The sequence below is a fragment of the Rhipicephalus microplus genome, chromosome X (genome assembly GCF_043290135.1).
Source record: "Rhipicephalus microplus isolate Deutch F79 chromosome X, USDA_Rmic, whole genome shotgun sequence".
In the NCBI taxonomy this organism is placed as follows: Eukaryota; Metazoa; Arthropoda; class Arachnida; order Ixodida; family Ixodidae; genus Rhipicephalus; species Rhipicephalus microplus.
In genome coordinates this window covers 303,343,685-303,369,192 of record NC_134710.1, presented here as the reverse complement: position 1 = coordinate 303,369,192, position 25,508 = coordinate 303,343,685, and the positions used below count along the sequence as shown (strand labels likewise).

The 25,508-nt window shown below is 44.1% G+C and overlaps 1 protein-coding gene across 1 annotated transcript in view; it reads right to left on the bottom strand.

Annotated features, from left to right (window-relative positions):
* LOC142776211 (uncharacterized) overlaps positions 1-23,854 on the bottom strand; it is a 64,296-nt gene extending 40,442 nt beyond the window's left edge. The window contains exon 1 of the mRNA XM_075879447.1: positions 23,573-23,854. Coding sequence (XP_075735562.1) covers positions 23,573-23,666 — 94 coding nt within the window. The 5' untranslated portion in view covers positions 23,667-23,854. The remainder of the gene's footprint in view (positions 1-23,572) is intronic.
* Between the last annotated feature and the right edge of the window lie 1,654 nt (positions 23,855-25,508).

Sequence of the window (25,508 nt, the reverse complement as noted above, 5' to 3'; positions counted from 1 at the left end):
TATGGGTCCAGACGGTGAAGACGAGTGTGTAGAAATCTGGGCGTGTTCAACGAAAATACCAAACATGTCTTCCTACGTATGCATAATCGTTAGATAATCAAGGTATCATGACACATGCATGCAGTGCTATTGCGACCAACCAGTAAGCTTGGTTTCAAAATTTTGGTGCCTTTTAATGTTCCCATTTATCCTTGCAATAACAGAGCAGGTAACTACGAAAAACTGCCGAAAGAACATAATGCTTTGCAGTTGCGCATTTTCAAGTTGCGCAAGTTGCGCCAGACAGCAACCGGCTATTTCTCTTGTTTTTCGGCGAGGTCAACTTAGTTCACACTACCGGCCTCTCCTCGCTGATGTATCGCAAAAATATCGCAGAGTGCACAGGCTTGTTTGCGTCAATCATGAATCGAACATCAAGGCTTGAGTAAGAACAAAATTGCGTAGGAAACTCGTACGTGTTGACATAACGTTATAAAGCCATTCAAGGAGGATTCTCAAAATAGTCTGTTCTCAAACATTCCTATAACAAAGCCACAGTTATTCAAATGGTATGCTATTTAAGAGATATGTTAGCGCTTTTACGTGGCGCTGGCTATTTCTTTTCATAGACAACACAATGCGGGAACGTAACAACCGTGGAAAAAGAATTGCATAAAAGAGAGCACCCATAGGGATTGTTGGTGTAATTTAGCCAAGTCATAAAAATATAATCGTGAAGCCCATAGACGCAGTGCCATGAAAAACAGTACAAAAGGCTGCTCAGTCCTATTAACAGTACGTTATGTTGGGCTAGTTGGTACATATCAGGCTGAAATACGTGGCGCAAGGTTGACAAAGAGAAAAAAAGACGAATGAAATGGTCTGCGCATGTCCTTAAGAGCCTATATATTGTGAATGCTTCATGAAAATGAGCTTAGTTGTGAGTTGGCGTTCTTTCTGTCTCGTCTTTTTTTCTATTTGTCAACCTTGCGCCACGTATTTCAGCCAGTCCTATTAGTTAACATAAAATGTAGTTACACGAGCCCCGTTCATGTTTAGAGGGGACGAGAGAGTGAATAATTGAGGGAAAGGCAGGAGGCTAAACCAGAATTGTAGCATCCGGTTCGCTACCCGGCACTAAGTGGAGGGGGCCACAACAGAGGACTAAGTGCAATCTCGCGATAAATCGCAACAAGCATTCAGAAAAAGGTTCTTGCGCTAGAATTGTTCGTATAAGCGCAATTGTTGCTGCGCAATGCGGCAAAGTGTGGCAGAAGTGAAAGCAGGATTATAGCCAGTGTTAATAGGATTAAGCCATGCAGTGATATGCAGTGATATGCAGCCATGCAGCGATATGCAGTGCTGCTGCCGTAGAAACGCGTCTGCGAGGCGTGTACTGCAGCCCAAGTCTTCTCTCACTCTTCCATGAATAAACGCAGTGCCATCCAGCGGCACCGCCACGAAGTCACCGCGTGGCACGCGTCAAAAGACGTGTACTTCACTTATCCGAGTATCATTGAAAGCTCGAAAACACATAGTCTTTCCTTAAACTTTAAGAGTGAAGGACGTTCAGTGGCACCTACTAAGTGGTCCTATAGCTAGCGGCAAACGAGGTTAAAATTATAATTGCGTTCTGGTGTTTCGCGTATCAGAACAACAATACGAGTATGAGGTACGAATTATGGGCGGATTTGGCGTTAATTTTGACTATCTTGTGTTCACTGAAGTTCACCCAGATCTGAGCACACAGGTGTCTTTGCGTTTTGCGCCCATCGAAGTGTGGCCGCCACGGCAATAGGATTTCACTTTGCTGTGACCTCCGTGAGATTAGGGCGTGTATTCACTCACTCACTCACTCACTCACCCACTCCGCTCACTCTCTCACCCACTCCACTCACCCACTCCACTCACTCACTCACACGCACGCAAGCACGCAGTATTACGCTACGTTTGTCCGCAAAAGAATCATTCAGCCAATAGCGAAGCTCGTCTTGTCAACAGCCACCCACTCTTGTCATAAGCCATCCACTGAGTCACTATGAGGTCATATAAATAGCCTACGCACACGAGCATACATATTACAAACGGGGGGAAAATTAGGAAAAGTTGGTATCTGCGTTAAAAGCGCTTCTGATGGCGGAATTTGAACGCGTGTTCTGAAGCACTGCCGCCTGAAACGTCTACAGGTGATGCCGTAATACACGGATGAAAGTGAAGAATTGTTTGGTACGGATAAGCACACAAGTATACTGCCAACTGAGTGAAGTCAATCACATTCATCATGCCAAGTGCATTAGAGAATGCGGGCGGCCAATGGCAAGAAGCTTTTACAAGTGAAAAGTGTTGTGAATTTAGTCGCAGAACTTCGGGAAGTGGCTTTTGTTTAATTATTTCACAGTGACATTTCTGGGACACTATTCACACACTAATTCCAGCGTATATCTTCATCTACATGCAACCATTTTTTTTTCACGCCAACTTAATCACTCGACACCAGCCATGGTTATTTAGTGATTACGTTGTTAGGCTCCTGACGAGAAGGTCGCATGATAGAATCCCGGTTGCTCTTGCCGCATTTTGATGCAAGTGAAGTGCTAGAAAAGTGTGTACTTAAATTTACTTGCATGCAGCAGAACACCAGATTGCTAAAATTTCCAAATTTTCAGAGCTCTCCAATACGTACGGCGTTCATAATGTTTACACCGTGGGTTGAAGACCTAATCCTCTATTATTATTATTATTATTATTATTATTATTATTATTATTATTATTATTATTATTATTATTATTATTATTATTATTGGGCCATTGGTTATACGCTGCTCTTCAAGATAAGCGCGAGTGAGGCTATACGCTGGGTGCCTCATATTACTTCATACTCTCACGGTGGTGAGAGCAGCATGCCTTATTACAATGGTTCAATGTTAATCATATAAGCAAAAGCACCTATTATTCCTCCCGCTTTCATTTTTTTTTCAAGTTAGCTGTTTTTTATATTCAGTATAAGCCAACTATTCATTGCACGAAAAACATTAGTGAAATAAACTGAGTCAGGCTAGTAGCCGTATTTACTAGGGTATTTTTTTTCTACGCTCTTTCTTTACACCTATAACGAGGTTGAATCAAGTCTTGACCAATTCATTTTCACTTTATTTTTAATGTAGCGCCACATGTCCCACGCGTTAGCTGAAAAAGTTGTACTCGAATATATTTGCACACTTATCAATGACCTCGATGACCAACCCCTCTCCGAACAGTCAATTCCAGTGTGCCCGAACGTCTGAAACGAGGTATTCACGTCCCTTCTCATGACTGAAGCATATAGAGACGAAGACAAGTGGTCGCGTCCTCAATATACAGGCAATGATTGTGCTAAATGAAATGAAGAAACCAGTGTCTAGCCCGTTTACTTTTACAACTTCAGGGCCAAATCCACAAAACCTTTTGTTCATGGGTGCTATTTGCCTTTGGTCAAACACGTGAAAATTCCGAATTGATTTTGCAGACACTTCTGCTTGTGCGTGCGTGTATGCTTTTGTGTGTGTGTGTGTGTGTGTGTGTGTGTGTGTGCGTGCGTGCGCGCGTGTGCGTGTGTGCGTGTGCGTGCGTGTGTGCGTGTGTGCATGTGCGTGCGTGTGCGTGTGCGTGCGTGCGTGCGTGCGTGCGTGTGTATGTGTGTGTGTGCGAACACGAGCCCTATGGGACGGAATCGGGCCTTTACTAGGGGCGACGGAAATAAACGCGCACAGCGTAGCGCAGTCGTGCTGCGTTGCTAAATCCATTTTTTTTCCGCGCTGCATTCCGTATTCACGGAGATAACAGGCATAGAAATGAAAAATGTTCCATTAGGCGCATTAGTGACTTTATTTCCGAAGGAGAAAGTGAATATATTACGGAACATTCGTAAAACAGCTAGTCGTCCCAGTTGGAAATACTCTTTTAGCCACTTTGCGGAAAAAGAAACAAGGACGAAGGAAAGAGTACACACGAATGAGCTCAATCTAACAAATGGTTTATTTTGGAAAATACATTGGCTCAATACGTTTAGTTTCACGTGCCCTCCTGGCGCTTTGTCGCAAGAAGAAGTTCGGCACACGTTCAGCAGTTCCACTTGGCCACCTCAGCTTTTTAGGCTCACCACTTGAATTCGGGTCACGAAGCTCACTACGATCAATTTTTTTTAATCCAAAATGAATGCCAAAACACTGAAATAAACAACCTAAAAATGAATTCAACGTAGCAAGTACGAAGGTTTGGTAGATCCCTTTACTACCCACCATTACCATGGTGGTTATGGCAACGGTGGGTAGTGAAACGCTGGCTATCGCAGCGCCACCGTTTCTGTTGTGAAAATTGTAGGAAATTGTAGGCAAAAAACAAACAAACATACCTGTTATTTACTCCTGGATATTCCCTACTCTTCGGCTCAGTTCACGACTTAAGCAACCTGCTCACGTGACGCTATGATGAGATAAGCTTTCGTTCGATACACATATCAGGAATATCGGTGGTGAATTGGCTCCTATTTTTCCTCACGCGCGTTCTGCCTTGTCTCGCATCGCTATCGAGCGAGATCAACTGGTTTCACTCGGTTTTGAGCATTTTCGACTGCATGAGCGCAAATAACAGTTTGTAGCCGAATAGAGCAAAATCTTCAATGACTCAACGCCTTGTGCCGGCATTGTCCACGTCTTTTATGAAGAAATAAGCGGCGAGGAAGAGATAGTGCTCATCAGGGCGTGAAAGAAACGACTGCCATCTTTGAGCTCAGGGACGTTTAGGGCCCTTTTAAGATATGCCCCAGCTCACCATACGCAACACTCTACAACAATGGACATCGCACGTCACGAGGCGACAGGGCTTCGGGATCCACGTGGACGGCGATTTTTACGCCCTGTTCATATGTGAGACCAGTGAATAATCAATGGTGGCTATAGATTGCGTGAGTACGTTCACAAGAAGACCACCACGGTGGAGCTGTGGTGCTCGGCTGCTCACCCAAAGGCCACGGGTTTGATCCCGGCCGTGGCGGTCACATTTCCAAGGGGGCGAAAAGGTTAAGGCCCGTGTACTGTGCAATGGCAATGCACCTTAAAGAACACCTTATGGTTAAACTTTACCGGAGCCTTCCACAACTGCGTCTCTGATATGCATATCGTAGTTTTGGGACCTAAATACCAACACATTCTTCTTAATGTTATTGTTATTATACGTTTACAAGAATCGCTTTACGACAAAAATAACTTTTTACTATAGTCACTTTTAAGGAACAGTGTCATATCGAATGGGCAGTGATTATTACCGTATTGACAGTTCTGTAGGACAGCACATCACAAGGGGCTTGCAGTGGTCAACTATAACCAGTAGGTACCGTGACCCTGATCATACAGTGTACCCGTTAGTCGACAGATATCAAGTAATGTTAGCTACTAAGCGGCAGCAGTGACCAGTCAAGCTTCCCACCCATTACCCAGCCCCTGCCGGAAAATTTCATGCCTTGTGTGCTGCACGAATAAAAGCAGAGAAACAGCTAAACAAATTTTGCCCGATCCCACTCGCTAAGGGAATCGGTGTTACACGAAGCAGACGACGAGGATCCGGTTGTGCCACGTTGTGTGCCGTTGCGCCGAGCATTTCGAACTCGACCAACGCGTTTTGTTTATCGAACAGCTGTGCGAGTGATGCGACTTTACTGGGCAAGCAGACTACGCCGTGAAGACTAGCTTATAGGCGGACGCAACATTGCCACTAGCGTGTCAGCGTAGATGGCAGTTACACAGGGGGGGGGGGGGAGGTGGACGTGAATGTTCCGGCAAGTTGAAGCCCGTTGTAACCAGCGTAGGTCGGCGTATTGCGGAGGGGTGAAGCAGTGCTATACATAATAAGCGATCGTCTTCTCCAGTCAGAGGTGGTACAAGCTTAGCACCTCGATTGTATCCACTTATAACTTGAAATAGAACCGAACAGAAGAGATCAGAAGGGAAAGGAAAGGCAGGGATGTTAACCAGTCTGGAGAGACTGGTGTGCTACCCTACAGTGCCTACACCGGGGACAAGGGTGGGGGACTTTGACAGATGAAAAGAGGGAGAGAGAGGAGAGCACGTGCACTCAAATTCACACATCACAGTATTCCTAACTCTATTACTCAATAACCACCAGTCCATGTCCGTTGCCTGCAAGAAGCAGAGGACTGCTTTCGTCGCCTTCACTCGCGATGACATCTCTATACGACATTCCAGAATGATGTCTGCCGTCATTGGTCTATGATCTATGTATGCTAGCGCAGATGCAAATGATTTTCTCTGCGCATTGTCGCGAGGACAGTCACAGAAGATGTGCGGTAATGTCTCATCGCTACCACAGTTGTCACAAAACGCGTTGTCAGCCATTTCGATACGAAATGAGAATAACTTCGCGCAAGCCACTCTTAGTCATAAACGGCAAAGTAGAGCGGCATCATTTCGGCGTAGTTCAGTAGGCGTCTGCAGTAAAGTGTTTGGGCTGTAGTAAAGTTGATTGGGCTGTAATAGTACTTGTAATAGTATTCTGATGTACTATATGACTAAGGACACGTACCTCAATCATGGAAGGTGGCCTGCGTTGTGCCGATACTGAAGCCCAGTCAATACAGGATAGAACCAACGTCAAATCGACCAGCATCCTCGACTTAACGCGAAGAACAGCTGTCGAAGAAGCGTGCCTGAGTTCGGCTCTCACGGAAGATTGAGATTCGCAAGGCATTTCCAGGATGCACGACGGATTTTTGACAGCGCTTGAGTGCTTTAGACAGGTTATAGATATATTAGGCCACAAGGAACACCAGCGTGCATATATGTTTCCTCCATAACAAGCTACATTTCTGGAAGTTCCTAAAGCGCACTACGGCGTGCACCACTGTTCTAAATTTGGTAGAATATTAGATATGGAAGTAGCAGGGTACTTCTCAGAATCAATGAGTTTGTATCCGAGTTCACGCGTCCATCAGTTTGATTGACAGATGCCCGCGGCGAATACCGGTACGCCCATTACGTTTGCTCTTGCCGAGGAGCAGTACTAACGTCGAGCGGCACGATTAATCTGTCAGCTTTATCGCACAGACTATGCACACAAACACGCAGAAGTAAAAGTGATATCCCCTTAACGGCTACGATGTCTCGCATTCAATTTCACCATGCTCACGACATAGCCAATCACAGCCATGTTGCCGACAGGATGCGAGCGCCCCTGGTGACCAGCTGTCCTTATATTTATCTGCAATACTTGATAGAAGCGAAACGAGGAGCACGATAGTGCTGCGTGTGCACCCTTGCTGCCTTCGAGAGTGAAAATTTCCACGCTGCAGGTGGAACAAAGGAACCTGTGTGAAAGAGGACATGTATACGCCCACGAACACGCCTGTGAGAGACGCGTGTTGAGTTAGCAAAATACAGCAGGAAAATCACGCTGACGTCACTGCACTGCTAAAATGTTGAGTGGGTGGCGGCGCCGACGTGCTCACACACGGTGTTTCTTTCATAACCGCCGCAAATGTCTCACAAGCGTCTCCGGCCCACGCCACGCGCGTTCTTGCAGCCATTTCGATCAACGCTGCTATCACGCACTCCGCACTGTCTTCATGTCACGGCCACCGCAAGCGAGCTTGGAGCAAACTCGGCTGCCCGAGAAGCTTGGGCCATCCTGCATTGCACCCCTGTGGAGGGCTGCAGCGATTTTGACCACCTGGCAGGTTGTTGATGGAACTAAAAACGTAGTGATTGCTTCGACTTTGAACTTGGTTTTTCAATAGTAGTGGTCAATCCCCCCTACACATAGTCGCGCTCTAAGGCCAGCCCCATATCCGCCCATCATGATGTGGCTCGCAATAGCTTCTGAACTGCTTTTCGCCCCAACTTTCACTGCATATTTTAATAGACCTTGGCCGATCACTGCAGCATGCGACGGCCGCGGGGAAAGACTGCAGCGCCTCTAGTTGTCACGACCGCCTCTCCGGCGCAGCTTTCAAACCACGGAGGAGGAAGGAAGGACAGGGAGGTTAAACTGAGTTTATTCAGGAGAGCCACAGGCTGTCCAGGTCAAGAAGCCGGTCATGTTTTGAATAAGTTGAGAACTCTTTTGAGCACTACACGCACTCTACTATAGGAGAGCCATAAACTGTCCCGGTTTTGTTTCAAAAAAGTGGGTAACGATTTAGAGTACTTCGTACTCTTCTATGGGAGAGCGTATACAGCCGTCCCGTGGGTATCACGCTAGAGGAGACCCTGGTGCCAACGAAGCACTCAAGTCTTAGTGCTATTTACAAATGCAATTAACTCTACCACTTTGGGCCAAGCTATCACGGAAAACCTCTATGCTAGACCGGGTTCGAAAGGAAAGTATCACTTCAAATTCAAAAAAGATTTGTCGTAAGCTAAACAATACAAGTCTCCACCAAAATATACATCATGTTTACACTTTATCTTTTAGTGAAACTTTAGTGGCCATTGTTGTCATCATTGGCCGCCTATTCATAATGGCGCGCGCAGGTGCACGTACATGCCCAAGTACCTTGTTCCGTTTGCGGCGCGCTCCACGGTTAGGAAAAAAAAATCGCAGCATATTCATGGAGCGAATGAAGATGAGTGCGGACAAGCGTCCATCCGTCCATCTCTCCGTCTGTCTGTATGTCTGTCTGTTGTGGCATACCAACTCTTTCACGGCGAGACGGTGAGGGGGGGGGCAAACAACCTTCCTCACTCGTCAGACGATATATATATATATATATATATATATATATATATATATATATATATATATATATATATATATATATATATATATATATATATATATATATATATATATATATATATATATATATATCTTTTCCATGGAGGCGAAAATGCTGTAGGCCTGTGTGCTGTGGGCTAAGATTTGGGTGCACGTTAAAGAACCCTAGGTGGTCAAAATTGCCGGAGCCTTTCACTACTACGTCTCTCATAATCACGTGGAGGTTTTGGGACGTTAAACCCCAGATATCAATCAATCAACCCAGGATCACTCAGTATGCATGCGCGTACACTAACCGCTACACTAGTCCACGCTACAGAACCGCCTGAAATGAAACAGGCTTGTGTAGACACCGATGAGTCGTTTGCACACGGCGCGAACATTCCTGCAGTTAGCCCAAAGAACGCGCGCTTTCCTGCACAAGGAGGAAAGCGCCCCTCCTTGCGGTACCATGCGCCATCTTGTGCGCCCATTTCGTCTTTTGGAGGAGCAAAGAGCCCTTTTCGTAGGAACTGCGCGAAGTGTATTTTTAGAGTGTATGTGCGCGTCTACATCTCTGTGAGCTCATCCTTGCTGAAAGAAAGAGAACCAAGCAGAGCTGCACATGTGTCCTTTTCTCTCATAGCTGTATTTTGAGCTGTAAAAGACAATTAGAGTTGAATGAAAACTTACTAGCCCGACACCTAATTATGCCTCCATCGTTCAAAAAACAATGGTCTTTCACCTTCTCCCTGGTCCGGTGGGTCAAGCTGCGGGGTAAGCATAGACGCTTAATTTCCCACTGTACTCGAGTATACTGCTTTATTCTTCGCCACTTCGCAAACTGCTGCCATCACTCCTAGTTACCGTAAGCAAGGCTGATCAGATTTTTCAGAGAATAAAGCGGAAACCTTTTTGCGGGCCCCGCCGCGGTGGTCTAGTGGATAAGGTACTCGGCTGCTGACCCGCAGGGCGCGGGTTCGAATCCCGGCTGCGGCGGCTGCATTTCCGATGGAGGCGGAAATGTTGTAGGCCCGTGTGCTCAGATTTGGGTTCACGTTAAAGAACCCCAGGTGGTCTAAATTTCCGGAGCCCTCCACTACGGCGTCTCTCACAATCATATAGTGGTTTTGGGACGTTAAACCCCACATATCAATCAAACCTTTTTGCGGCGCTTCTAGTACGGCAGAAGTAAAGTATTTATAAAGATTCCTCACAATCATCGGCTCACAGCAGCTTCGATAAAGCAGGGATGACGCTATTCAATATTTATGAAAGAATACAATTTTCCTTAAGCATGCAGCAAATGCTCTCACGCTTCCTTAAAACGATTGCTCGTAGCCATCACTAGCAAAGCAAGTACAAGACTCTTCCGCGCCTTGTGCCGCTTTTCAATGCAATGCTACCGTATAAGGAGCGAAATATTCGCATAGGTGGCCCGCACCGCAAGGAGTATTCAAGGACAATTGTCACAGCAGAAATATAGTAAAAACATTATTATATTAAAACATTCCCTGCTAACATTTTCATTTCCTCGCAGCAATATAATTGAGGGATTACTGCGGTGGAAGAAAACTTCGCCTTAGTTTCTGGTTTCCCCAGCGTGCAGCCGACAGTGACCACTGTTGAAAATGGGGGGGGGGGGGGGGGGGCGAGCCTCCCCAATTTTTCTCAGTGGGGGGATGGGTGCTCGCGCCCCCCTTGCCCCCTGGCTGATACGCCTATGTCTGTCTGTCTGTCCGTTTGTCTGTCTGTCTGTCTGTCTGTCTGTCTGTCTGTCTGTCTGTCTGTCTGTCTATCTATCTATCTATCTATCTATCTATCTATCTATCTATCTATCTATCTATCTATCTATCTATCTATCTATCTATCTATCTATCTATCTATCTATCTATCTATCTATCTATCTATCTGTCTGTCTGTCTGTCTGTCTGTCTGTCTGTCTGTCTGTCTATCTATCTATCTATCTATCTATCTATCTATCTATCTATCTATCTATCTATCTATCTATCTATCTATCTGTCTGTCTGTCTGTCTGTCTGTCTGTCTGTCTGTCTGTCTGTCTGTCTGTCGGTCTGTCTGTCTGTCTGTCTGTCTGTCGGTCTGTCTGTCTGTCTGTCTGTCGGTCTGTCTGTCTGTCTGTCTGTCTGTCTGTCTGTCTGTCTGTCTGTCTGTCTGTCTGTCTATCTATCTATCTATCTATCTATCTATCTATCTATCTATCTATCTATCTATCTATCTATCTATCTATCTATCTATCTATCTATCTATCTATCTATCTATCTATCTATCTATCTATCTATCTGTCTGTCTGTCTGTCTGTCTGTCTGTCTGTCTGTCTGTCTATCTATCTATCTATCTATCTATCTATCTATCTATCTATCTATCTATCTATCTATCTATCTATCTATCTATCTATCTGTCTATCTGTCTATCTATCTATCTATCTATCTATCTATCTATCTATCTATCTATCTATCTATCTATCTATCTATCTATCTATCTATCTATCTATCTATCTGTCTATCTATCTGTCTGTCTGTCTGTCTGTCTGTCTGTCTGTCTGTCTGTCTGTCTGTCTATCTATCTATCTATCTATCTGTCTATCTATCTATCTATCTATCTATCTATCTATCTATCTATCTATCTATCTATCTATCTATCTATCTATCTATCTATCTATCTATCTATCTATCTGTCTGTCTGTCTGTCTGTCTGTCTGTCTATCTATCTATCTATCTATCTATCTATCTATCTATCTATCTATCTATCTATCTATCTATCTATCTATCTATCTATCTATCTATCTATCTATCTATCTATCTATCTATCTATCCATCCATCTATCTATCTATCTATCTATCTATCCATCTATCTATCCATCTATCCATCTGTCTATCTGTCTGTCTGTCTGTCTGTCTGTCTGTCTGTCTGTCTGTCTGTCTGTCTGTCTGTCTGTCTGTCTGTCTGTCTGTCTGTCTATCTATCTATCTATCTATCTATCTATCTATCTATCTATCTATCTATCTATCTATCTATCTATCTATCTATCTATCTATCTATCTATCGACAAATTACCGCTATGTATGTGAATGCAGACATGTAATTGTAGCGTGATAGACAACTTGGCGATCTGCTCACCGATAACGCGAATGGGACTGCATGCCGGGCTGTAGGAAAACCGAGCTGCAGGAAAACCGGGCTGCAGGAATACTGAATGGTGTATGTTCAGCGAACACTGTATTCCGAAACATTGCTTTTGTTTCTGATATAGAAAACACGGGTCAAGGACATACGTTTGTTGCTACAGCGTCATTGCACGGCACATCGTTTCCGCAGCTACGCACAAAAGCAGTCAGCGTTAGATGTAATCCGCATCGTTCGCTTCCCGTTGGACACTGCACGTAAGACTCTCACTAACGATAAAACGCACCTCACAATTCCGTGCAAAGCAGAGAACGCGAGCAAGTGAGGAACACTAAAACACGTGGGGGGGGGGGGGGGTGTTATCGCAGACGAATTTGATGAGCGTCACTTTCTATGCAGCGCAAGGGCTGCACTAAGTAATAATGACGTGGGCAGAGGGCGCTAGAAAAAAAAATTTCGTAATAATAAGAAACTGTCAGAAATTATTTGCTAATTGCGCCTACTTTAACGTGTTTTAAAATCTTAGTACGTGGGTCCCAAGCAAAGCCATTAAAAATGATAGCTCACATTGACTTTTCTCTCCGAGCATACTTATTGTATTAATAGAATCATCATTATCAGAAGAAAAATGGCGATTATGCTGTTTCACGGAGTGCGGCAACGAACGACGCTAACGATGGAGTCACTTACGTGCACGACGATTCAAAAAGCCAAAAGTGCCATTTCATGGTGTGGTACAAGACTCCTGTATAAACTGTCGATGTACCGTGACAACTACACTTGGAGTACTTGCAGCTCCGAAGGTTCAATGGTGCAAGCTGGACATGTCATTCATAAGCTATGGCAAAGTTTTCTGCAGCATTAAAGTCCATCACATGGTCTCCTTATTGTCTCTGATATGGTCCTTCTAGTCTCAGTACAAATGACGAGAGTGAGAGAGTGAAATGAAAGGCATGGAGGTCAACCAGAAATGGGGGCATCCAGTTTGGTAAAAAAAAAAAACAAATAATATTCAATGGCGCAGAGTTTCCCTGGGAGTTCTACGAACTGTGGGGAGTGACAAGGTGTTCTATGAATCGCGGCTGCACATCACTATCACCTGTTCTGGCACCTGAATGACTGCTTACGCAGCTCTGTCGATTTATTGAATCAAACCAGGCTCAAGCACTCCGGTTTCACCACAGGCGATGCATGGAGTCGCAAGTTTTTATGGCACTCAGTACCTTCTGTGCTCTTCGCTTGAAACGTCCCAAGCGTAGGCAGTGATTCAATTATCATAAACAAAAAAAAAGAGGAACGTCAAAAAGTCATGAAACTACTATTTGTAATTTTAACTCTAATAGACTAATTAAATACATAAAACAAATTGAACTTGACAAATTAACAACTTTTCAACGGTATAGACTCCGAACCTTCGGATTACACATTTGATGCTCTACCAACTGGACTACGATAGCGGTTATTCACCCGTCTGCTTTATTGGATATTTCTGTACGTGTAATCTTACGTTAACTAGCACCACCCGTACCCATAACAGCAAATTTTGAACACTTCTTTTCCAGTTGGCATGACGTACTACTTTTTCTTTTAATTTTTTCTTTACAACATATGGGTAAAACTATGGGTAATTAAACATGGCCCTACGAAGGCTAGACTGGCAGTTTTCAATTATCTGTACACACAACAAGCACTCTGTGCCTATAGCTTATCAAGCACTTTCATTGGTGCTTGAATATTTGAAATTTCAACCAACATATGGAAGTCTTTACCAATGGGTACGCCGAATGGAGAGTCAAGCAAGCGCTGCAGCGTTTGAGATTCTGCCTTTCAATATGTCCTCTGCATTGCTATTTGCCTATGTCGTTTTCTCGACAATATAACGTTGTGACAGGATGTGAAAGAAAATAAAGTCATGTATAAGATGCAGGAAATTGTAAGTGCTCTTGAACGTCAAGCCTTACCTGCACTTATACCTGCATGACTATACAAAATCGACATTCCCATGTGCCGACTAGGCATATATGGCTAGCGATACTCACAGCGATATAGCACCGATTGATTGATTTGATATGTGGGGTTTAACGTCCCAAAACCACCATATGATTATGAGAGACGCCGTAGTGGAGGGCTCCGGAAATTTTGACCACCTGGGGTTCTTTAACGTGCACCCAAATCTGAGCACACGGGCCTACAACATTTCCGCCTCCATCGGAAATGCAGCCGCCGCAGCCGGGATTTGAACCCGCGACGTGCGGGTCAGCAGCCGAGTACCTTAGCCACTAGACCACCGCGGCGGGGCAGCGATATAGCACCATATTTTCTGGTGGGCTTTCAATGGTAAGATGACATTAGCAAGGCGGCCTTGCTAATAATGTCAAATTCCCCTTACATCCCTTACTGCGCCATCCTTCAGTCCGATACGTTCTCGTCTGTTCTAGTTCTGATATTCGAAACAAGCCATAAACAAAAGAAGTAAAAGCAAGCAAAAATGAAGTGATCAAAAGCATTCGGCCTCCCCATGGTGGTCAGCATCATAACACTATCAGAACAAGAACATTGGCAAAAATTATTGCGGATAGCGCACTGCTGCCAAACAAGACGTGCGCGCCTGCCAGTGGTGATGACTGGAAGGCGCGCACGATAGATTTGCTAATGCTTGATCCACGCACACTGCTGTTCACGTTTCATATGACGACGACAGTGCATTGCGAGAAAAGATGGCGGACAGAAAAAGATTTGGAGTGTTGATGGTATACTAGTAGTTGTCAAGGTTTAACGTCCCAAAGCTACGATGTGGCTATGAGGGATGCCTTAGTGAAGTGCAACGGCAATTTTGACCACCTGGGGCTCTTTAACGCGCAACTAAATCTCAATGCATGGGCGTCAAGCATTTTCTACATCATCATAAAAAGACGGGATTTCATCCCGTGTTCATCAAGTCAGCATTTGAGCACCATAACTATTAGAACACCATGGTGAGTGAGTGTCGTTAACTATGTCATATTTTTGTTCGTTTCCTTAAAAAAAAATTGATTGTGAGCTAATGGTGCCTAAATGTAAAATGGCAAATTGAATCCATGTAAACTCATATACCATGTGAATTTTTCTCATCATGAGGTTATTGAAGAAAGTGTGTTGCGGGGGAACTGCGGATTGGAAATTTAGGAAACTAACCCATCCGGTAAGGGTGTAAGTCACCAGTTCAGAAACAAATTTCTTTATATATAATAAGAAGCTGTAGCGAAATTTCGGGAACGGCGTTCGAAATATGTTCACTGTTAGCCATTTTCAGGCATGCGAATCACTTTTCACCGTGTTTTTTTTTTTTTTTTACGGTGTGAGGAACTTTCGCTTCTAACAGACGCAAGAAAGCCAAACAGGAGCATTTGAATGGGCCTATAAGTATTCAATAAAGGTTGTGCCTCGGCAATGCATTTTTTTAAACTTTATGGGAATTATTGAATGCTCGTTGACATGCCGACATAGTAGGGTTTACATTACTGTCGGGCCTATTACGACAATTTGTTCATACCACTTTTGGTGAATCGTATACCTCATTGTGAAGTGGTGTCTCAAAAAGTCAATTTGAATCTTGGTAATGCACAATGAAGATCAACTTCATCATTATATTTATCTTCATGTTAAAGTTTTTGCATAATAATGTAGTTATTTTTTTCGTTCATCTGTATTTCCGCGCCTCTCATCTATAATGTACAAATGTAACCTGAAGGTTTTACAAATAAACAAATAAACAGTTGTCTATAAAATTCAAAAATATCATTTTTGTTTGCACAATGTTTCTATATCAATTTAAGGATTCTAGCAGCGCTATCTATCAAATTTCTGCCTGTGCTGCAGTCAGCAATGTTTTTAAGCCACTAAGAATGTGAGAATGTGTACAAGCAGCATAATAAAAAAGAGATAACTATGTATATATGACTAGAAAATAGCGTTATGTTGGTCGATGAGTTGGTCAAAAAAAAAAGTGGTTACAAGCAACAACTTTACTAACTTTTAATGAAAGATGCAGGCCGATATTACCGATAAATTGTTTCTTGCGTTGCCTTTGTTTCTTCCAGTGCAACTACTGAAACACAGCTTTATTTTAACGTGATAGCGTTAAACAGCTCGTTTCTCAGAAATTCCGGCGTTGGCGTCGGCGTCGTTGGTTGTGAGCGAAAAGTCCTCATCTTATGCGTGACCTAAAAATCAAGAACGATGCAAAATAAATAATAAATAATAAAACATTTTGGTGCAAAGTGGGGGCCGAACCAGGGTTGTTTGGGTTCAAGTGGGGATAAAACCTGAGTCATTTGCGCGAAAAGCGGATGTTCTACTACACGGCCACGCATCTGCTTGTGAAAAGAGTGAAAACAACTTCCTCTGCTTGGAAACGCAGTGAAAGTAGCTTTCATGCTTGACAAACTCACGTATCCTGCATACGTGCTTCATAATGCAACATGAAATAATGCAGTAATAATGCGTGGTGCAAGCGTTAACTACCCACGGGCGTCGGAATATGTTGACTATTACAATGAGTGTGTGGTTGAAAGCCGGTAACCCACTACAAAAGGCACACGCGCTACAACACTTATTCCCTTGAAGCCACGTAGTGGGTGCATAGTGAATCCGAAAAGGTTTCATGCATTTAGTGTTTGGAGTACGCAGTAGAAATAGGATGTCGTTGTCATGTTCAACCCCTAAAGGCGAAGCTTTAGTGTTGATTGATTGATTGATTGATTGATATGTGGGGTTTAACGTCCCAAAACCACTATATGATTATGAGAGACGCCGTAGTGGAGGGCTCCGGAAATTTAGACCACCTGGGGTTCTTTAACGTGCACCCAAATCTGAGCACACGGGCCTACAACATTTCCGCCTCCATCGGAAATGCAGCCGCCGCAGCCGGGATTCGAACCCGCGCCCTGCGGGTCAGTAGCCGAGTACCTTAGCCACTAGACCACCGCGGCGGGGCGAAGCTTTAGTGTTCCCTAATTTTAATTTTGTTTTTATAAATTTATGCCCCAGGAACTAAACGGAGTTAAACAGTCATAACTATACGTACTTTTGCGAGATACCATTGAGGGAACTTCTGAAACAAGTTCATCGCGAAATTTACACGATTTCTTTTTTTTTTCTTTTCAGGCTTTGACAGCTTGGAGCTCGCAGAAAAGAATTGTTTTTTAAGCAAGGCAATTGTCGCTCTCCTCTGTTGTTAGGGCATCAGGGTTTGTTTATCTTTCATTTTTTCTTACACAACAACCGAAGTAACATTTTCGTGCTGTAACAGGCAGACAGCTGCAATACGCCCCCCAGTGCAAGAAAGATAAACGTGGGCGCACAAGATAGAGTCGCTATGCATATGTGCTTAGAAACAGTCAGTCACGCAACACATGAGTACGAACGGACCTGCCGCGTCGTTTTTTGGAACAACGGAAACTCCCTTCAAAGGGTGATAATGCTCGCGCGTTGGTACTCGTCGTTAGAGAGAACAGAACCCGTTGTCCGTCAAGCGGGTTTCGCCGCCCTGATAGTGTCGACGTTTTACCTTTTTGTACCGTATCCGGTGTGAAGGACTTTCTTTAGAAAAAATGATAAAATAAGTGCGAAAATTATACAGAGTTAGCGCAACGTAATGACCTGCTTGGTCTTTTACTCGGCTGAGTCTGCGTAGATAACAATGCGGTTGAGACCGCGCTATACCCCCCAGCCTTTTATATTTATTGACGGTTAAGCCAGACCTATAATGTAACCCATAAAGCTTGTTTAACATGAAGATGTGGCCTGGACGCCGGTATTCTCAGGTGTGGTATTTTCTCGGCATTACTTTATCGGCCGGCCGGGTATAGAGCCCGAATAACGGGGAATATGATATTCTCGTGAACACAAAACACGTCATGTGCGTTCGCGTGCGATGTGCCGTACAAATACAAACTTTGACAGCAGTGTGTTGCAAATTCGTCGACGGTCATTATCTCAAGAAGGTGCATTTGGACCTTCTGCTGGTCCTCTTCACTAGCCCGATATTCTTAAAGCTCTCAGCAAATATCTTCGCGTGATAGGCAAACTGGATAGGATAATTTAGAGAGTGTTCGACAACAAATGTTCTCTTCATTTCATTTTCATCCTCATAATCAAAACCTTCTCTTTTCCTGTTTTTTTACGTTCTTTTCCTTTTCCCAACGCTGAATAACAAGTCAGAACATTGAATATGGTCGACCTTCCAGCTTTTCCGTAGGAATAATTGTATATATTTTTAGTGCACAGAAGTAAACAGAACAAGATGAAGAAGGAAATAAATCCAGCAGGGCGGTTGTTAATAAGCTGATTTATTTCGGAAAGATATCACAGCACACTAAATCAGCAGCTACGTTAGCAGGTGAGCGGTCGTGCTGCTAAACTCGAGGACATGGGCTCGAATCCCGAAAGATTTATGAAAGCGTAAAAAAAAGCACCTAGATGTGTAAAATTGGGAGATCCTGAAGATTTGTCGCTTAGAGTTGAATGTAATAGCAATATCCTGTCTCTCGTGCGTAATGAGTAGAAAGTTGCTTGTGTCAATGACGCTTTCGCATACGGCTGCATTCTGTGTAATGCGTGGCATGCTTTAAACCACAGAAAATTGTGCACGTAAAACCTTTTCGAACTTGATGTGCACTCACTTCGTGGCCTTAAATCAAAAGGCGCAGAAACCTGTGTCCCTTTGATAGTGTGTGGCCCGCTTTAAACTATGAAGTCATGATAATTGCAGGTTATGACACCCCATCGCAATCTATGCTTGTACCACGCATTACTACTCCGATATTACATGTTGCATTGTGAATCATGTGTACAAGACGGGTGGGTTTGAAAAGCATGCAAGTTACTTTCAGTGTATTTCCAAGCAGAGAAAATTGTTTTCACTGTATTTTCAAGCAGACTCATGGCTCGGTAGTGGCACACCTTATTGCCACGCAAACGACCCGGGTTCGATCTTCACTCAGACACAGAGTTTTTATTATTTACTTCATTTGAATATCTGTCAATTTTTTGGGGTCGCACAAAATGATTTTTCGCTCAGAACCAATGACGCCGATGCCCACACCAGAATATCTGCGAAACAAGCTCGTTAACGCTATCGCGTTAAAATTATTCCGGATTCACCAACCAAGGAGTGTCTCATAATCGTGTCATGGTTTTGGCACGTAAAGACCCAAATATTATTAAAATATATCACAACAGGTGTTCAATCAAGTGCATCTGAGCACAGTCTACGTCATTAGTGCAATGGTATATCAAAAAGCTAATATTCACCTTTAAAAAGGTAATGAGCGCAAATCAGCGCTACCGACTGGATGAAACAGAGGTGAGAAAACAGAGCGCTGTGTCCACTCTTCTGTCCCTTCCTGCAGGTTGGGCTGATTTGCACTCATAATCATGTTGTACCAACGTGCCTAATCCTACAGTCTTTTAAAGAGATAAATTGACGCTAATAGTTTGCGCCTGAAAACATTCACAAGTCCACTTTTGTTGGCATTCAACAAAAGCGAATACAAGAAAATTCGTTTGATCTAATACTGAACAGTTCAGCATCAGCAATTGTGTTATTGAAGTGCTATGATATTCAACTGTCACAATATATGTCTTACTAATAAGTATCCATTTGGCCACCGTTTAACGTATTTAGTAAGAAAAAGTGAGCGGCATGCGCCGTCTAGCAACGTTGTAGAGGGCTGTTTGTAATTTATATTATAACTGTAATGCCTTCCTTTTATGACCATAAAAAAAGCATCAACTGCTCAATAAACTTGAAGCAAGCGTTTCTGCGCACGTTCGCAAACTTTCATCAATGTAGCGAAACCCGTGTGCGTTTCGGCTGTGCGAGTGTAGATTTGGGTACCGTTTTACAGGGCACTGACGCATGAAGCATGAGCAATAAAAATTTACATCAAAGCAATTTATGCAAAAATAACGGAATGAATTCGTCGTTCACTTTCTACCACTTTTTCATTGTTCTTATGGGACTTAGTCTCTCAATTCACAGCCACCTGTTCGAATTTGTTTTGCGTCTCGATCCCTTGCTTTATGCGAAAGTATAAAGCGTGCAGTATTTGTATAGAGTCCCTCGCGATTCCTTTGATTCTGTAGGTATTCAGTTTTGAACAAACATAATTCGTATCCATGTCATTTATGTTTGTGATGCTATATGCGAGAGACGTAGCATGGCTCATACGCCAAGTTTATTCCGTTTCACGTCTTCCTCCTCGGCTTCTGCTAACCAACCCTGCCTTCTGACGTGACAGCATTCTCCCTCCCCCAGAAAAAGGTCACGTCAAACAAACAGCAACGAAAACTGAACATGCATGGCTTAGAAGTGAACAGTGTCAAAAAGGGCAGATCATTCCATATCTCAAGAAAGTTCCGTAAACACACTATAGTTTCACAAGAGAGTGCATAAGTCCAGTAAATGCTGAAGTTCTGGTGGGCGCGGCTGACTGTTGCGTTCTGGACAACATAAGCATGTCCCGAGCAGAGACGCTGCTGATAAAACAGCTTGCATTCTTGCAAGAAACGGACGATGCTGAAAGGCCTTGCAGGTTCGGTAGGTCGGTCTTCGTAGGCGTCGCTGTCGTTCCTGCGTACGTGCTCGTTGTCGTAAACTGATGGGACGGTGCGTGAATCTTTGTGGGGTAGAACTGGTGACTCCTTCTCTTGTTCGGTGTTTTTTGAGGTTTCGGAGCTGTAATCGTAGACGCATGCGGTCTTGATCTCTTGTGCCGAGTGTGTTTCTGGTGCCGATATCTTATGCGAAGAAGTCTCACGTCTTCAATTTGCTTCAAGATGCTTGCTTTGCGATGTCGTCCTTGTTGGTGTATCGATTGGAGTGTCTGGGATTCTCGTATACTCGCTTTTGCTGTAGTTGCTGTTGTTGCTGCGGAACGTGCTGAGGTGAGAGCCATTCTTGAACATTGCGCTAGTTTTCTTGACAACTTGATGTGGTGCCCCGTCAACAGCTGGTAGTCTCTGGGTTGTTGTCATGCCGTTCGGGCAGTGAAGATACTTTTCCAAAGTTGACAGAACGATCTTGAAGGACTGCTTCTACGCTGTTCACTGGGAGGGGTTCTTGCGCCTGGCAGCATGTGACGTTCGATGCGCCTAAGCCTTCTGCTTTGCTTTGACTGTCGAGTGTGCGTGCACCGGACGGTGATGTATGAACCCGTACGGAAGGAGCTTTACAGGGTATTTTCCCTATGTGTTGGGTCGGCTACTGCGAACACGGCGTCCTTAGGAGGCAAATGGTGAGCGTTAGGAGTACTTGAAGAGCAGCGTGATGGAAAACCGGGTGGTGGACCACGTATGCGAGACGAATGACATCAGGTGGGTGAGCAACATCTCGTGTGATATGCTGGGGCGAGTACGTTGGAAATGCCGACTTTTGTGCAGAAGGGAGGCACGTTCTATGGTTGGGTTTTTACTGAAATACGCATTGTCGACTGTCAGAGAACTCATGTGTCACTTGTTTTGTGGCAGTTGTCGAGCGTTCGAATGCTTGAAGACTGCTTGTAGAATTGACGACTGAGTGCGATTGTCTGCAGATGGGTTATAGGCGAGTCTTCGCTTAAGTCGTTATTGCTTTCTTTAAAGCGGACTATCATTTCCTCTTTGATCTTTTTCCATGACTTGTCATTTTGAAATATGTGTGTAAGGTAGAACATAAAAGCCTCACCGGAGACGTAGTCGGTAAAGTTGATGACCAGTTGCCGTTCCTACCAGGATGCAGCGGTAGCGTGTAGCTCGAACAGGCCGAACCAGTCCTGCACAGGTCCATCGTCCGCTGCTCCGGTGTACTTGAGAATGAGAAGGTCAGTCGATGGTTCTGTCATAATTCCGATAACTGCATACACCTGCGATCACCTCTTCCGTGGTCGATATTCAGTTGAGGCGTCTTGCCGGCGGCTTCGTGAAGGATGTGAGACAGATGAGCGGCAACCAGGTCTTCATACTGTCAACGTTTGTGACGATAGATGCGGGAGACGTGGTCTGGCTCATACGCCATTTTTATTCCGTTTCACTTCTTCCTTCCCGGCTACAAACCATCCCTGCCTTTTGACGTAACATATTCAACAAAGCCGAATAGTTGCGGAATTAAAAGAAATGGTGTTACTGAAGAACTGTGTTCCGCAGCGTTTTTAGATTTGAAAGCAATGAGCTTATCCAGTTGCTGCTAGTTCTTTTGAATGTTATGCGAGCGAAAAGAACGCGACTAAGGACATTGCGCATTGTGGTTAACACTATTTATTTCTATTGTGGAGACCAATTTGTTTACACTAGCTAACGCATCCAAAGCCATTGGGGATAGTTTTACGTAAATATATTTCAGAAATTGTGACTAAAAGTTCATATTCTGCCTGCGACAGCTCAAGGATACAACTCGGCAAGCACCCCCTTATTTTGTTACACTGTACAATATTGTTACGTCAAGGGTATAACGTTAAGGTGAGGGTTGACTCAGCTGTGTCACTTTCCAACTAATCTATGTTTGCGCGGATTTGCGAACACTATATTCACAGGGTTGCCGTAAAATGTAGAAAAAGTAATCCCACATTACAAGCGGTAATCCCACGAACCTCGTTATATTAATTTTATGGAGAACTAATTTTACAACAAGCATTGGACGTATGTTCGATACAGCGTGTTCAACGTAAGTATGTGATTGCTCGACTTAAGAAGGCGTGGGTTCGAGTATTTGCTACTCTATGCTTCAATATTTGCGCCTCTCTATGCCCTTTTCAACTTTCGGCAATTTTTTGTGTGTGCAACAAGTATACAATCTTCGACGTTTAGCAGTTGTTTATACTATAAGGATGCTTTAAGCACCGTGGACGAAATCCTTATGGTGTGTTTTGTTTTTCTAATATAGGCCTATGGCTCACGCGAGTGATTGCCGCTAGTGAACTTTATTGATTTTAGCGACGTACTCGTACAACATACTCATTGATAACTTGAAGGTATGTCACATTGCGCCAATAAGCTCCTAGATTTCGGAGCCTACGCTATGGCTGTCTTATGGAATAAAGCCATAGACACTTGCGCATCATAGACGTGCACCAGGGATGGGAATCAGCAACAGCGGTGCTTCTCCTTACTTATCGCCTTATCCTTCACCTGGAAGCGTGTTTATATAGTTCATAATGCTGAGTCCAGAAAAACAAAGGTGCATATTGAAGCATCTAAGACATACCGTCATATCATCGTTCAGGACTTATGTCATCGCGCTTTTTGTTTATTTTTTTTTCTTTTGGGCATAGAGATTTCATGTGAAGCGAAATTGAACGTGCTTCCATAACACGATCCTGTTGGCGATGGTTTGTACCACACACATGTTAGGTTATAGTCAATGGGCGGTAAAAAATCACAATGACACTTGCTTACTAACCTTGATAAGATTATATGACCTACAACTTTAGTTTTCATTAGAAATAGCTATTTACATGCAATAGAAAGCATCGGAACGTCAAATAAGTTTGGTGCCGACGTACACACAGATAAAGAAGACCTTTGCGGAGCTGTTGCACCAAAATTTTAATTAAGATGGCACAACAGGGCCGAAATAAACGAAGCAAGGCCCACCTTGCTTTTTTTACTTTGCCCTTGCTGCCACAGTCATTGAAGAAAGCAGTTAGCAATAGATACCAAGTGCATATATCACGTAATAACTTACCGTATCTCAGGCCAGGAGATATATCCTTGTCATCGGGCCGCTCCCACGAATATTCCTCAGAATGCGGATCATACCGAGAACGCCTTACGACCATGCGTACAGGACGCAGGGCGCAAGCTCACGCACACTCAGAAGGGGCCCGGCGTCTGAGCGACCACGAAGAACAAGACTGCCGCGAGTGCACAAGACGCACGCCGGGCCCCTTCGAGGCGAAGCCACGTGTGCGGAGCCGTGGAACGACTCAGCCAGCGGTTCGTCGGGGCGACGTGCCTGAGCAGCGGTGCATCCTCTGGACATGTCTTTACGGTTGCCCAGCGCCGCATCGGAGCTTGTCAGCGCCGGCGGTGCGGGCAAGAGGCGGCGGATGAACAGCGTTCGCCTCGATTAATGGTGCGAACAGCGGAACCAACCTTGGGCCGGCTGACAGCTTCCCGCGGGTTTCTGCCCCACCGAAGACGTGCCACGGTTTCTTGCTTCGGTGCCGACCGCAGCTTCCACCGGTCTCGATCGGCTGCCGCCGCCAAGGCGTCCACTCGAGACGGGCACGCTCGCCGAGCGCGCACTGCAGGCCGGCCGGGATCATGCTGCGTCTCAGCGTCGTGACTCTCCGGCTGCGGCACTTGGGGCGGGAAACGCGCGATAAGTAACCTACGCACGAAGAGGTGAATGTCGGTGCCGATTACGATGAGACTTTGCAGAAAGCTTAAGAGCGACGCCGGATGTAAAGCTAGCAGGATCTACGAACAAAATGAAATGTTTGGCAGAAGAGCTGTACCCAGAAATAAAAAGCGAATAATGTATGAATAAAAAGATGTCACTTAAACATGAAAAAATCAACGTTGTCATCAGTTTCAAGCTACAGGTATGTCGGAGTCATAAAAAATATCTGGAAGGTCGTAGGGAGAATCGTGAAGTCAGTTGTTGCCTCTGCGCCAACTCAAGTGAACACGAAGTACAGTTTGAGTGATGCTGCGTAACGTCAGGTTATTTAGTCAGCTCCTTCTTTACGTCAAGCGTTCTATAGCGTGTATATAGTTTGGTTTCAAGGTGCTTCTTTATATCTAGCGTTCTATACCATATAGTTAAATTTCAAGGTGCCACTAAGCAATCTCGTTCAACAAGGTGTCCCTCAGTGAACACGAAGTACAGTTTGAGTGATTCTGCGTAACGTCAGGGTATTTAGTCAGCCCCTTCTTTACGTCTAGCGTTCTATACCATGTAGTTAGGCTTCGAGGTGCTTCTTTACGTCTAACGTTCCATACCATATAGTTAAATTTCAAGGTGCCACTAAGCAATGTCGTTCAACAAGGTGTCCCTAAGTGATGTCTTGGATAGCTTTTATCCAGAGGAATAAAGAGTTAAAGTTACTGTTTATCTCATGATTTTGTGCACAGAAAGAAGCATATAAAAAGGTGGACCAGAAATGCGAGCCGTGATGCCAATGTACTTACTCGGAACAAATTAACCTACATGATCTGGTTATGTGTTCACTTATTGCGCCAATCTTTGTTGACAGCCAGATTTATTCCGAGATGAATGTAACAGAAATCAATCGTGCTTGTGAAGAGTGAATCCTTCTCGAACCTGGCCTCGCTCATGGCGCACTCTGTGGCTAAAGCTTCAACTATCCCACAATGCAAGGATATTCTCGAACACTCATATATTCCTACATATAACTATTTTTGTACACATTAAATGAAGACAATAAAAGTTAAATGCCGCTTAATTTTTCACACAGCATCGCGCGAATTACTACAAAATAATCAGCCATCTGATGGAGAAATCTTAGAAATTTATGTGATGGGATATTTTAGAGACTGATGCTTGCATGCGGTCAGCAAGCAAAGTACCTGTTGATAATCTGGAAACAAGAAAAACTAAATTTTTAGTTATGGATTGCCTCTAAAACTATTCCTACCAAAGTGCTCAGGTTTAC